Below are 13,341 nucleotides of genomic sequence, written 5' to 3'. Positions count from 1 at the left end.
CACCGCGGGTCCACACCGCACCCCAAAGGGCGACTCCGCCGGGCCACTGCAGCCACGGTGGCGATGCGCCCCCTCCCGACGGTCTTGGGTAGTGTCATCCGTGAACACACACAGCCGGCCGGCCGTGGTGGGTGGGGCTAACTTCCATCCGTGAGACTGTTGGGTGAACTGGCAGCGGTGATCCGAGTCCCCGCCTCCGAGCCGTGATTGGTCAACGCCGCCGGAGCGCGGTGACGTAAGGCCGGGGCGGAAAGTTTGTGAGAAGAGCGCGGGAGCTGGGAAGTCCGGGGTCGGCTACGTCCCGGAAAGGCCTTAAGAAGATTGTTTCGCCGCCAGGTGCTCCTTGGGAAATCGCGGCTGCTTCCTCAAGGCTTTCCGGTACTAGCCGCTTGTTACGGCGGAGAGCCTGTCTCCCAGGTACCCAGGTGAGCATCCGAGTGGGACCTCTGGTAGTGTGTGTGTGTGTGTGTGTGTGTGTGTGTGTGTGTGTGTGTGGTGTGTGTTGGGGGAGGGGATTACTGTGCTTGCGGCACCCAGACCGGAGAGGGGCGGGAGGAGTATGCTCAGTTTCCCTGATGCTCCGAAGACATCCTCTCGTCCCCACCACCCACCTTCTTAGCATTTGGGATCACTGGTCCGATGGTGCTGGGCCTTGTGGCTCTGGTTGATTAGTCCTTGCAACAAGTTTAAGTGCCTGCTGTGAGTTAAGCACTGTGCTAAGCCCAGGGAGTACACAGGTAATGATGTCCCACTACTTAATGAGTGCCTGGAAGTGCCGGGAACAAAGCAGATGCGTGATTCCTATTTGAACTGAAGTGAACACAGCCCCAAAGGAAAGGACTCTACCAGGAAGACAAGCAGTTATTACGTGGCGTGACAGATGCTCAGTTCAAGGTGTATGGGGAAACACTTTTAAGGGGCGACCTCTGAGAAACTGATACCTGACCTAAGGTTCGAAGGAAGAGGCAAAGAATTGAAAAGAATCAAAGCGTGTGAATTGACTAGCGATTGCCAGTGAGCCTCTACAACACCAGTGGGAGGTGGACAGTTGCCTATTCTTACAAATAAACTGAAGGGTATTGGTTCTTTTATTTTCATTAGGTACCGGTTTCAGAGAAGATGACAGAGGAACTGGACCTCACAGGACAGGACTCTGATGCGGGTAGTGAAGAGGTGGTCCTAACTCCTGCAGAGCTCATTGAAAGGCTGGAGCAGGTAAGCATTTTATTTCACGGAGTCATTGTGAGGATTAAATGAGATAATATATGTAAAATGCTTAGCATATTGTTGGACACATGGTAAGCAGTCAGTGTTAGCTGTGAGTAGTAATAATCCTTACAACAACCCAATGAGGCAAGTATTACTGAACCAAGTCTCTTTGACTACAAAATATATGCTCTTAATCTCCTACACCTGCTGCCTTATTCTTGTCTTCTCTCTTTAACAGCCCCTTTCTGGAACTCTCTCCTGTTTGTTACTCTAGTATTCTCCATTCTGTCTGTCCTACCATGCATGTCATCATGAGTGACAAAAGGAAGATAATTTTAAAATGATATCTTATACGATAATCCTTCCTGTGTGAGTAATTCTTCATTTGTTTTTATATCACAGGCCTTTTTGAAAATCTGGTGAAAACTGGCACGTTTTCCCAGAATAATATACATACACACATATCCAGAAATTTTGCATCTAATTTCAGGAGATTCAGACACCCTGAAATCTGCCCTCCTATTTTAAGAGCCCCTGCTTTATTAGGAAAGGATTTGTGAAACAAAAATTCAAAAGCACAAAGCATAAAGGTAAAAATGGATACATTCAGCTACATTAAAATTGAGAACTTTTGTTTTTACACGTTGATGACAGTAAAAATACATGCTGCCAAACTGGGAGAAAATATTTGCAGTAATAGTATCCACACTATATAAACAAACTTTACAAACTACCCAATGGAAAAAATGAAGTCTTAACACTCATCTCCCAGAAGTGGAAACCAAGATGGCCACTAATCGTATGGAAAAGATGTTCAGTCTTTTTAATAATCAGTAACCTAAAAATTTAAATGCCAAGGAGATACCACTTCATACCCATCAGATTGGCAGAAATGAAAAAGATGAACAATAAAAAGCAACATATAAATAAAACAATATAAAGGATTGTGGAGTCATTTACACACTTGTTTACTCTGGTGAATTGGTGCACTTTGAAAAATAACTTATCATTGTCTTGTCAAGTTGAAAACATACATATCTTGTGTCCCAATCTTTCTGTTCCCAGGTACAAACCCTAGAGAAAACTTCCAGGAGACATGCACAAAATGATCATAGTATTGCTTGCAATAGTTAAAAACCTAAAGTAACCCAAATATCCATCAACAATAAAATGAATAAAAAGTTACGATCTATATACACAATGGGAAAAAAAGACAGCGATACAACGAGTGAAAGAGTCCTGCAACATGGATGACTCTCAGGAGCATAATGTATGAGGAAACCATTTATGCTAAGCTCAAACACTTGCAAAACAGGCAGAGCTCATGGCACACGCTGGTAGGAGCCCCTCACAGCCACAGCTTGGCAGTGGGTGAGCGGGAGTTTCATCTCGCCTGAAACTCTGCCACAGTGCCCTGAGCACAGCCCAGGAGCTGGTCCACCGCCCCCCCCCCCCCCAGCTGCTGTAGCCGGACACAAACTCATAGGCTGCAGAGCATGGCCTGAGGAGCCACCTGACAGGGCCACTGATAAACACAGCTCCAGGAGCATATATAGGATACTCATGAATGCCTGTTAAAAAAATGACTTAAAAGTTATTACCTACAGTGCAAAGTTTCTCACTTTAATGATTGTATTCATTTGCTAAGGCTGTATTACAAAGCATCACAGACTGGGTGGATTAAACAACAGACGTGTATTTTCTCAACTCTGGAGGGTAGAAGTCTGAAATCAAAGTACTGGCACCGTAGGGTTCTTCTGAGGCTTCTCTCCAGGATTGTAGATGGCCATCTTCTCCCTGTGTCTTCACGTGGTCTTCCACGTGTGTCTGTGTTCAGATTTCCTCCTCTTTGAAGGACACCAGTCCTCGAATTAGAGCCCGCCTAATGATCTCATTTTAACTTAATTACTTACCTCTTTAAAGACCCTGTTTCCAAATGCAGGCACATGCCGAAGTGCTAGGAATTAGGACTTCAACATACGAGTTGGGAGTGGAGAGGAACACAGTTAAGCCCATAACGATGAACAGATTGTCATTAAAAATTTTGATCAGGAGTCAGATGTAGCTATTTCAAACATAGATGTAGCTATTTCAAACCTGGTTATTTTTTAAAAAAAGACCATGGATTTAAATGCAAGTTTCTCACTAAATATTTTGAAAACATTTTGTTTGAAAGTTTTCTACTAATATAAATTTTTCCTAATGTTTTAAATATTTTTACCAAAATAATTTCATACTGTCAATGAGAAATCCCCCTCAAATCTACCCCATTTTACCCCAGTGTACCCAACAAGTGCTATCATTTTCTTTGAAATCATTGGGAATCATGTGGAGATACAAATGTAGTGAGACTATAGAAAATTAAATACCAAGGTCAGGCTAATGATTACCTTTGAAGAGGGAGGAAGACACAGGGACTTTTAAGATAATGATAATACTTGCTGATGAAGTTATGTGTACACAGGTGTTTATATTTCTATTCATGTTATATGTAACAAATATTTCTGTACCTATTCAGTATTTAATAAAATCTGTTAAAAAGAAAAACTCCTGCTTTGTAAGTCCTCTATGACAGTTCGATCTTCTCATTTGTAATAATCCTTGAAAATACAGAGTTTCTTTCTAGTTAACTTTTACGGCACTATTACAGGAGCTTGAGCCCGTGAAAAAAAATTTTATGATAGTAGCACTTCCTACTACTTAATAATATGTCTTCATGGTGATAATTGGAGACTCAGAGACTCAAGGACATCGAAAGGAATAAAGTGAGCCTGATTGGCATGTAATTTTGAGCTTTGCTTGCAACTAACTTTCCTGTAATTGAAAGACAAGGTTAGCTTTCCTTAGTCACCTGTGGATATTTCAGTTCTCTAAGCCTTGGTAATTTCTGAAATGTACCAAATATCTGGGCCTGAGTCATAAATTAAGGATTTAACCTCTTGTTCCAAAACTATTTAATAGTTGATCCTTTTATATTGTGATCCTTTATACTTTAGGCGGTTAGTAAATAATCTGTGTTTTTTCATTAATAAGATAAGGATAACTGTATCCATTCCTCTCAGATATTATAATAATGAATGAAAAAGTGCCCTAAGCTCCCCAAATGAGAAGTGTAGATTTAGGTTACTTCATCTCTCAGAAGGGCGCTGGCGCCCCCTGGTGGGAAATAGCGGGTGAAGTCGTAGGAGCGTGTTGATGCTATTTGGTGAAAGGTACTGTTAGAGCACCAGGTGGTGTTGCTCTCACTAGTAGGCATCATAGCATTTTTTTTTTTTTTTTTAACAAATGGTATTAGGGAACTGGAGAGGCAAACTGACAACATTTGTGAAGTGAACAGTGATTTTTTTTGCAATTTTGGTTAAATATAAGATTGAAGCACAGCCTTCCTACTAAAAGAAATAGAAAAGCCATCCATAAACATAGCTTGTTTTCAAAGCATTTCCAGTATTTCCAACTCATGGGCAAACAGTTTTCTATTCCAGAAATAGCTGTGATTTTCACGGGATATGTACAGACTCACAAGGTTATTTTGCTCCATTGTGAACTATATATATATTTATTTATTTATTTATTTATTTATTTATTTATTTGGTGGGGGGCATTGTTTTTTAGGCCTGGATGAATGAGAAGTTTGCCCCTGACCTGCTGGAAAGCAAGTCTGAGATTGTGGAATGTGTCATGGAACAGCTAGATCACATGGTAAGAGTTGCTTATGTCGGGATTACAAAGGAAGAGATCTTGAGAAGGGTTTGTCAGCATAGCGAGAGGTTGAAGTCTGATATGAAATCCGTTTTTGTTTGGCCCAGCCTAGTGGGTTTTTTTAATCTTGAATTAGTTACCTGCGTTTATAAAGCATGTGCATTCCTGTGAGTATCTGGACGTCAGCTTCCCCTGCAAAGTCTAAAACCCTGTCAATACTGGGCCCACGTTTCTATATGAGAACAGCTGATCAGAGCAGGGTAAGGGCCACCCCCCTTTCATGGGCTCTCTTCCCCACAGTCCCTACCTGCCCACCTTTCTCAGATAGCTTGGCTGCCTGGCCTCCACAGACACTTGAGTTTGTGGCCCTTGGCGTAGATGGACTGGGCTTAAGTCATTATTAGCCTCAGAGTAGCTTTACAACATTGGTATTTTGCAGTTTCTCAACTGGTGATTTAACACTTCCCTTAGACATGTCTTCTGTCTGCTATATTATCTCCTTTACAATTGGGCCAGACTTCTTCTTTTTTTTTTTTTTTTTTAAGATTTTATTTATTTATTTGACAGAGATAGAGACAGCCAGCGAGAGAGGGAACACAAGCAGGGGGAGTGGGAGAGGAAGAAGCAGGCTCATAGCGGAAGAGCCTGATGTGGGGCTCGATCCCATAACGCCGGGATCACGCCCTGAGCCGAAGGCAGACGCTCAACCGCTGTGCCACCCAGGCGCCCCGAGCCAGACTTCTTCTAAGCCCTTCCCACTGACCATATTCAGATTCTATTCAGACGGTTGTTTTCTAAAAGTAAATGAATATTGTTTGAACTTTTTATAATGAGGCTGTAGTCATACATTATATGTGTAAGAAAATGAGAACTCTTAGGAGTTTTTTGGTTCTCCTTTGACCTAAATGTAGTCTTTGAGTCCTCAACATTGCCCGTGATGATAGTCCCTGTGGAATTGTGCAGATTGAAGGAAAAAGGTCCTTCATCTGAATATCATGTTTTTTACATACTTCATTTTCTCTTTTAATAGGAAGAAAATCTCAGGAGAGCCAAGAAGGGGGATCTGAAGGTCAGTATCCATCGAATGGAGATGGAGAGGATCCGCTATGTCCTTAGCAGCTACTTGCGGTGTCGGCTCATGAAGGTTTGACATGGAGATACCTGTAGGCATTAAGGCGATGCAGTTTGTAATATAGACTGAGTATTTTGGGGGGATGTTGGACTGGGGTTGGGAGAATCCGGGGCCCGAAGATGCCGCGAAGCCCCAATATCGGGGTAGCTAAACAATAAGGAGGGCAAGAGATTATTCTGGAGAAGCGTGGATGGAACATGTGTTGCACACCTCCGGGGACACATTTGTAGCCTGTTTGTCTGCTGTGTGAAAGGTGCCCCCTGGAATTACAGCATGGCGGTGCCGAGGAGTCGTTTGCCTTGGTTGACTAGAGAACACTGACCAGAGGAGAACCAGTATCAGAAATTATTTTGCAACTATCATATAGCCAATGTCAAATTGACCATGATAACTTGACATTCAGCCGTAGTGCTGAGGCCATCTAACTTACGAAAATGAAATTGCAAAGCATTCTTGTTTTATATGATGTCTATTTTAACCCAGAAAGTTCTTACTTCCTTGAAGTATCTTCCCATTAGGTTCCACTTGTCCCCTTAGTTATTACAAAATGAATACATCCTCTCTCCTACATGAGAATGCTCTCAGCTAAACATTTCAACCATTTATTTCCATTTACTCTCCTGGCTCTCGTTCTGACAAAGGTTCTAGTTTGTCGGTATCCTTAAATCATACCACCTGCAACTGAGTACAATATTCCAGTTGTAGTTTGGCCACTTTTGTGAAAAACAGGATGATCACTTCCCTTATTCTGGATATTAAACTAGGAGTAATGCCACCCAGTATCACATTAGCATATTACAGATACATCACGCTGTTCATTCTGCACTTGCCATGAACTCTAGCCTCTTTGAAGTTTTTGAGTTACTATTTTCCCATCTTGTCACTATCCTGTATTTGAATGGTTTGATTTTTCGACCTCTAAATGTGGGGTTTGATACTTACCCCTTTTTTCCTTCATCTTATTAAATTGGGCCATTTCCCTGCTCTCTGGATCCCGATCTTGTCATTTAATATATTAGCTATCTCTTAACATTTTATATCTTCACTTTATGTCAAGTTTGAGAAGTATGTCATCGAAGGTCTTATCTGATTCATTAATAGGACTGGGCCAATGACAGAATATTCTACCAGAGACTTCCCTACAGGTCAACATCTGTCTGTTGAATCAGTGTTTTTTGTTCAGCTGCTGAGTCTATACTGATCTATACTGGCACAGCCCTGGCTCTGCATTTTGCCAGCAAGGATGTCATAACAATGGTGTCACATGTTTTGACAAAATGGAGATTTTTTTTTTAAATATGCCTCTCCACCCCACCCTCAACTACCAGGCCACTCACTTTTTTTTTTCTTCTTAAGTTGGATAAATCCTCTTCATGTTAACCACTTAATTTTCTTTGAGTTCACAAACCATCTCTTAAGTGATCTATTCTAATATAATGCCACCTACCAATGTGAAGGACATTAATCTGTATTTGAAGGTTCCCCCGCCTTCTTTGTGTTTTTGAAAATTGGGAACCCGGCCCGTCTCCACTCTCTCAGCTCTTCTGAGCGCGGTGATTCTGAGAGCACGAGACTGCCTGTGTCGGCAGCGCACTAAGTGATGGAGGCCGTTCCCGCAGCAGTTTACGCGGGCTAGCGCAGAGCGCCTCGTGCACTGAAACTCCGTACGGACGTTCATTTATCCTGGAATGTAACCCACCCAAGCCCAAAGACGTGAACTCCTTTAAACAGATAAGTGCTCGCGTGTCTTGGCCTCAGGTCCTCCTTCCCATAGTCATTTCCCTGCTTGTACTTCCTTCCACAGAGAACCCTAACAGCCCTGACTCTGAGCTAATCCCTATGCAGGTCCTGACCACATATCTTCATGTAACTTTTAGCTTTTTATTTTTTTTTTCTGTTTTGTTTTTGTTTTTTCCTGGTAGTTCTTATCATTTTTTCCTAGCCTTGCCTCACTGTGGACTTCATCCTTGCTGGTTATATTCTTATAATTAAGAGTCACTGTTCTCGGGCGCCTGGGTGACTCAGTTGGTTAAGCATCTGCCTTCGGCTCAGGTCGTGATCCCAGGGTCCCAGGATTGAGTCCCATATGGGGCTCCCTGCTCTGCTGGGAGTCTTCTTCTCCCTCTCCCTCTGCCCCTCCCCCCTGCTCATGCTCTCTTTCTCTCTCAAATAAATAAATAAAATACTTTTTAAAAAATGTCGCTGTTCTCTCCGCTTGTGTATTCTGTATTGCCTTCCCATCTTTTGTACACACTTCATCTTGTAGAAGGACAACAGTAGCCTAGAAATGTTAAATGATATTTCTCTCCCTCATTAATATCACTTACAGCTGTATTTTCGTGTTTTCTTTTATGAAAGCCTCTCATCCTTGTTAAATGGTCTTCCTTTTTAGAACCCGTATCTTTGCTCTGAATTCTTTGAAACCTGCCTTCTTGAAATCTTAGAAGTCTAGAAAGGGTCTTGACTGTGAAGACTTGCCATTTTTTAAGTCAATTCTAGTTTAACCTCAACTTATTTCAGAAAATTAGTATATTTGACTCTCGAATCCTGACACATTTACACAATGCTTTTTTATTTATCCTCAGATAGAGAAGTTTTTCCCTCATATCCTTGAAAAGGAGAAAACACCCCACGAGGGGGAGCTGTCTAGCCTTTCTCCAGAGGAGCTGGTCTTTGCCAAACAGTGAGTAAGCAGCACGCATAGGGACTGCTTTTGTCCTCTGGCTTGTGAGCATGAGTTTTGGTGTTTGTCTCCATGAAGTTGATGGCTGGGCACTGTTGTGTGTCTGGGAGCCTGACCACTCCTGCCAGTCAGGTGGTCGCAGCGATTTGAATTCCTCTCTTTCAGGTACATGGCTAACACAGAGACCTACCTCAGGAATGTCGCCTTAAAGCATATGCCTCCTAACTTACAGACGGTGGACCTCCTGAGGTCAGGTGAGCAGACCTGTCTTCAGGTGCCTTAGGATAAGATCTTCATCTTTACTCTCTAACCTGGAAAAATAAATATGTAGATAAGCAGAAAAGAGAAGAGAGGAAGTCATTTGAGCTCAAAACAAAACAAAACAAAAAAATCATTGCGGCGCCTGGGTGGCTCAGTCGGTTAAGCGTCTGCCTTCAGCTCAGGTCATGATCTCAGGGGCCTGGGATCGAGTCCAATGTCGGGCTCTGCGCACAGCAGAGATTCTGCTTGTCCTCTGCCCACCCCTAATCCCTGCTGCTCATGCTCTCTCTCAAATAAATAAAATCTTTAAAAAATCATTAAAAGCAGGAATAAGGGTAGCCTTTTCAGCGTTACTTTTGTGGTATTTAGCTTAGGTTGAAATTCTTATGACAGCCGTTAAAAATGTAGACTCGTTCACATACGCAGTCATTCATTCCTTCAGCCGGTATCTACTGGGCATCCACCCTGGGCTAGGCCCTTCTGAGCACTGAAGAGGCAAAGTTCTCTGCTCTCAAGGGGCTAGCACGCTTTTCCTCACAGATTCCAGCCCGTGCAGGGATTGTCTAGCTATCCAGAAGGAGTTAAATCTGGGGCTAAAGAGACCCTCAGTGACCCCCAGTCACTTCCCAGCCATCTGAAGGAAGGGCTCCCGATATTTTTGTTGTGTGGGGCATCTTATGGAAAGAGGGGCAGGGCTAACTAAGAGCAGGAGGAAAAAGAAAAGGCAGTGGGGGAGGGGGGAGCAAAGCCAAAGCCACCTTTGTGCTAACCTGGCACAGTCCCCTTAACATCCTGCTGAGCCAAGGAAAGGGAGTTATGGTAGTCACTCTCAATCTCAGATTAGCCAGCTGGGGACCCCTGACATCTAGGTTAAAGTCCATACTCAGTCGTTCACAGCAAGCCCTATCCCAGCAGGACCTCATCAGGCAAAATTGCCAGATCAAGTCAAGCAGTTCTCCGGGGGACTGGGATCTACCTTGTTCACAATCTAAATGTAATGCACTGAGGGCACAAGTTCAAGTACAACTGAGCCCTGGGAATTCATCTCCCACCTAGTCTGTGCTGGGGGCCACCCAGTGACCCTCCGTGGCAGGCAGAAGAGTTAGAACAGCTGGAGACGTGGTTCCCCGGGTGTGTCGGGCAGTTCAGGCTGCTGTAACGAAGGCGCACAGACTGGAGGGCTTAAAGAACAAACATGTCCTTTCTGGAGGCCAGAAGTCTATGACCGAAGTGCTAGCAGGGTTGGTTTCCCCTGGGGCCTCTCCCGTGGTTGCCCCTCTGTGCACGTGCACCCCTCGTGTGTCTTCCTCTTCTTTATAAGGACACCAGTCGGATCGGACTGGGCCCTGCCCTAACAATCTCGTTTTGACTTAATTACCTCCTTAAAGGCCCTGTCTCCAAATACATTTCCATCCTGAAGTACTGGAGTTAGGGCGTCAAATACGCGTTTGTGGGGAAGGGGGCAAGTGCAGCCTGTAACACCAGGAGCAAACCCATAGCAGATTTGAGGGCCTCTGAGCTGCTCATTTTGGTGAACCTGCCCGAGGGAAACAAAGGGCCCCGGTCTATGTCCAGTTCTGCCACTTTTTGTCTGCACCTCGGAAGACGAGGAATGAGGCAAGGACCGCATCCCTAATCACTGCCGCATCACCTAGTTGGTTAGAGCAGCCATGTGCACGCATCTAAACTCCTGAAGCTGAATCTAGCTGAATCCCACTTGATGCTGGCCAACACCTCCTAAAACTGGATAACTCTCAGTGGATGAGGGAATCAAGGGCAATAGGAATGCTGAGCTAGGCTCTTAGAACTGAGAGTTCTCCAGGAGGTTCTGAGAACCTGCAGTTCATGGAGTCCTCTGGGTACACATGGAGCTCCAAGAAGTGAAGAGCTGTCGAGCAGCCCAGCCTGGGGCCCCTCCTTACATGCAGTGGTGGCTGGTGGTAGAAGAGGCAGCAGCCTCTCACCCTGGAATCAGCCAGTGAAGGACCACTTACGGTGAAAACCTGTGTTCCGTCATCTGACACTCAAGACTCTCCCCGTGTGACCCGATCTTTCTAATGCTCTCTCCTACTAGTGCTATATATAAAAACATTTTCTCACTGGATTTACACATATTTGTCCTCCCAACACGGTGTGCATATTTCTGACTTGGCCCTTGCCGTTAGCTCCCAGGCTCACTGAGTCTGCATTGACGTCTTCCTCCCCACTTCCCTGAGCGACTGTGCCACCAATGTGAGGCTTTATCAGATGCTGCCGGTAGCCCTTTTCAGAGTGACTCAGTGTCACGCTTGCTTCTCTCTTTCACAATGTGCTCCTTTCACGTACTCAGCGTCTGTTGAATGAGCCGTTGCTGTGAGACCCTAGATAGAAAGTGTGCTGTTTCTGTGAGGAGCCAGATCTCTCCTCAATTCACCCTCCCTGCAAAATACTGTCACATCAGGGGTCCTTTAGTGCTCGGGACAGTGAATCCCAGCAACTATCCCAGATTGGTCTTGTTGGCTGAGCATTTTCTGACTGCATTATTGTTTCTCTGGCAGTTCCCAAACCAGATCTAGATTCATACGTGTTTCTGAGAGTGAAAGAACGACAGGAAAACATCCTGGTAGAACCAGAAACAGATGAGCAAAGGTGAGCGACATGTGACCTTGATGGTGGGACATACGCCTCCACTGGGGGCACCAGCTCAGCTCTGCATACATTTGTTCTTCCTTTTTCAGGGACTATGTGATTGACTTGGAGGAAGGCTCACAGCACTTGATCCGATACAAAACCATTGCACCCCTGGTCGCTTCTGGAGCAGTTCAGCTGATATAAAATCAAAAGTAAATACACAATGACGGCATGGGACCCTAAAGAAAATGTGTAAGAACGCCTTACCACGCTGTGCCTGAGGACAGCCGGCATTCCCGGCAGTGCTGGGGGTTACTTGGGCATCGAGGAGGAGCTCAAGGCACCATTCCTAACTTGCCGCACGTCTTCACTGCCTGCCATCTTAGCCACCATCAGCAGATGGCGCCATCGCTCTGTTGATTCCGCTCGCTCGCCGAGCCCTGGGAGAATCTCACTTTGTGGGCCTTTTTCCTTTGTGGTATTTCTTGAGCTAAGGGAAATGAGGCAACCGCAGTTCATAAAAAAAGCATCGCTGCCTATGATTAGGAGATGGTAGTTAGCCCTGACCTGAGAGTGACCGGGCAGTCCGTTCCCCTCCCCAGTAAGAAGACTACAAATGCAGGGGCGCCTGGGTGGCGCAGTCGTTAAGCGTCTGCCTTCGGCTCAGGGCGTGATCCCGGCGTTCTGGGATGGAGCCCCACATCAGGCTCCTCCGCTATGAGCCTGCTTCTTCCTCTCCCACTCCCCCTGCTTGTGTTCTCTCTCTCGCTGGCTGTCTCTGTCAAATAAATAAATAAAATCTTAAAAAAAAAAAAAGTATAAATGCAGTAAAAAAAACAGAAGATGAAATATCTTCTAGATTATCTCACTGGATTGTGTGAACTAACCTTCTGGAACCTCTAATATTGGACTTAAAACCGGTTTCTGCCCTGGTTAACTGAGAATCACAACTAAACCAAGAAACCATTACCGAGTTTCAGTTTTGTGCCAGATGGGGCCTCTGGCCAGTTCTCAGTTTGTAACCTCATGCGGTATGTGCTCCCTTCTGCTAACCTGCAGCCTTCCCTGAGACTCAGGCAGCTTTGCCAAGCCAACCTCCAGGCCATCTGGCCGTTCTTGGCCAGGGATCTGCTAACAGCAACATAAACTATCCTATCTTGTGACCTCAGTAACAGCGTTTCTGTTTTTAGCTCTACTTTCTCAAGGGAAGTGGATGAAGTTAACACGAGCAGAGAGTGTCACAGTGATGCCTGAAGGAAGGATGTAGACAGTGAATGAATCGTCTTTCCCTGAAACGTGGTAAAAAGGAACCTGCATTCCAGTCTTTCTTGCTGATGAGAAGGCAGCAGATTTTCATTTATATGATACAGGCTGTTAGAGTAATCAATGTCATATGGCCACCATTTCCAAGAGAAATCACTAAGTAAAAGCAAGGAGGGTTTATTTGTTAATAAAAAGCATTTTATATTTCATGCAGTGCTTTATTTTTTCCAGTGTTTTTACCCTCTTCAGCTATTTATAAAGCAAATATGTATTGAGCATGTAGGGGACCAGGCACAGTTCAAGGCACTGAGGCTCCAACCCAGAATAAGACACAGAACTGGAACAGGGAGACTCACTGAAGAGTAACTAGAGTGGGAGTTTGAGAGATTCTCACCTCATTCAGTGAATCTCACTAAATTGGGCCAAGATCTGAATACCAAGGAGCCAGACACAGATCAAAAGGAAGGTCATTCCAGACAGAGAA

At 44.6% G+C, this 13,341-nt stretch overlaps 1 protein-coding gene across 2 annotated transcripts; it reads left to right on the top strand.

Moving 5' to 3' along the window:
- The first annotated feature begins 259 nt into the window (after positions 1 to 259).
- GINS4 (GINS complex subunit 4) lies at positions 260 to 13,061 on the top strand. Of its 2 annotated transcripts, XM_045779185.2 has the most exons (9): positions 292 to 425; positions 1,102 to 1,215; positions 4,822 to 4,908; positions 5,939 to 6,052; positions 8,626 to 8,723; positions 8,889 to 8,977; positions 11,522 to 11,612; positions 11,702 to 11,806; positions 12,785 to 13,061. In XM_045779185.2, exons 2-8 carry the CDS (start codon positions 1,120 to 1,122, stop codon positions 11,796 to 11,798), a joined length of 672 nt encoding a protein of 223 aa, XP_045635141.1. In that variant the 5' UTR covers positions 292 to 425; positions 1,102 to 1,119; the 3' UTR covers positions 11,799 to 11,806; positions 12,785 to 13,061. The 2 variants fall into 2 exon arrangements, with proteins under 2 accessions (XP_087712503.1, XP_045635141.1); XM_087856377.1 differs by having other exon boundaries at positions 260 to 425; positions 11,702 to 13,061.
- The last annotated feature ends 280 nt before the right edge of the window (positions 13,062 to 13,341 follow it).

The sequence above is a fragment of the Ursus americanus genome, chromosome 27 (assembly GCF_024610735.1).
Source record: "Ursus americanus isolate L20-20 chromosome 27, mUrsAme1.1.p, whole genome shotgun sequence".
Classification (NCBI taxonomy): Eukaryota; Metazoa; Chordata; class Mammalia; order Carnivora; family Ursidae; genus Ursus; species Ursus americanus.
The sequence above is the reverse complement of the archived record's forward strand: the minus strand, read 5'-3'. Positions and strand labels throughout refer to the sequence as shown.

Bases quoted from the DNA above. Each gene is read 5' to 3' on its own strand.
- GINS4 (XM_087856377.1), top strand. From the start codon at position 1,120: ATGACAGAGGAACTGGACCTCACAGGACAGGACTCTGATGCGGGTAGT. The intron at 4,909-5,938 runs GTAAGAGTTGCT...CTCTTTTAATAG, and splicing joins TGGAACAGCTAGATCACATG to GAAGAAAATCTCAGGAGAGC. The intron at 8,724-8,888 runs GTGAGTAAGCAG...CCTCTCTTTCAG, and splicing joins GAGCTGGTCTTTGCCAAACA to GTACATGGCTAACACAGAGA.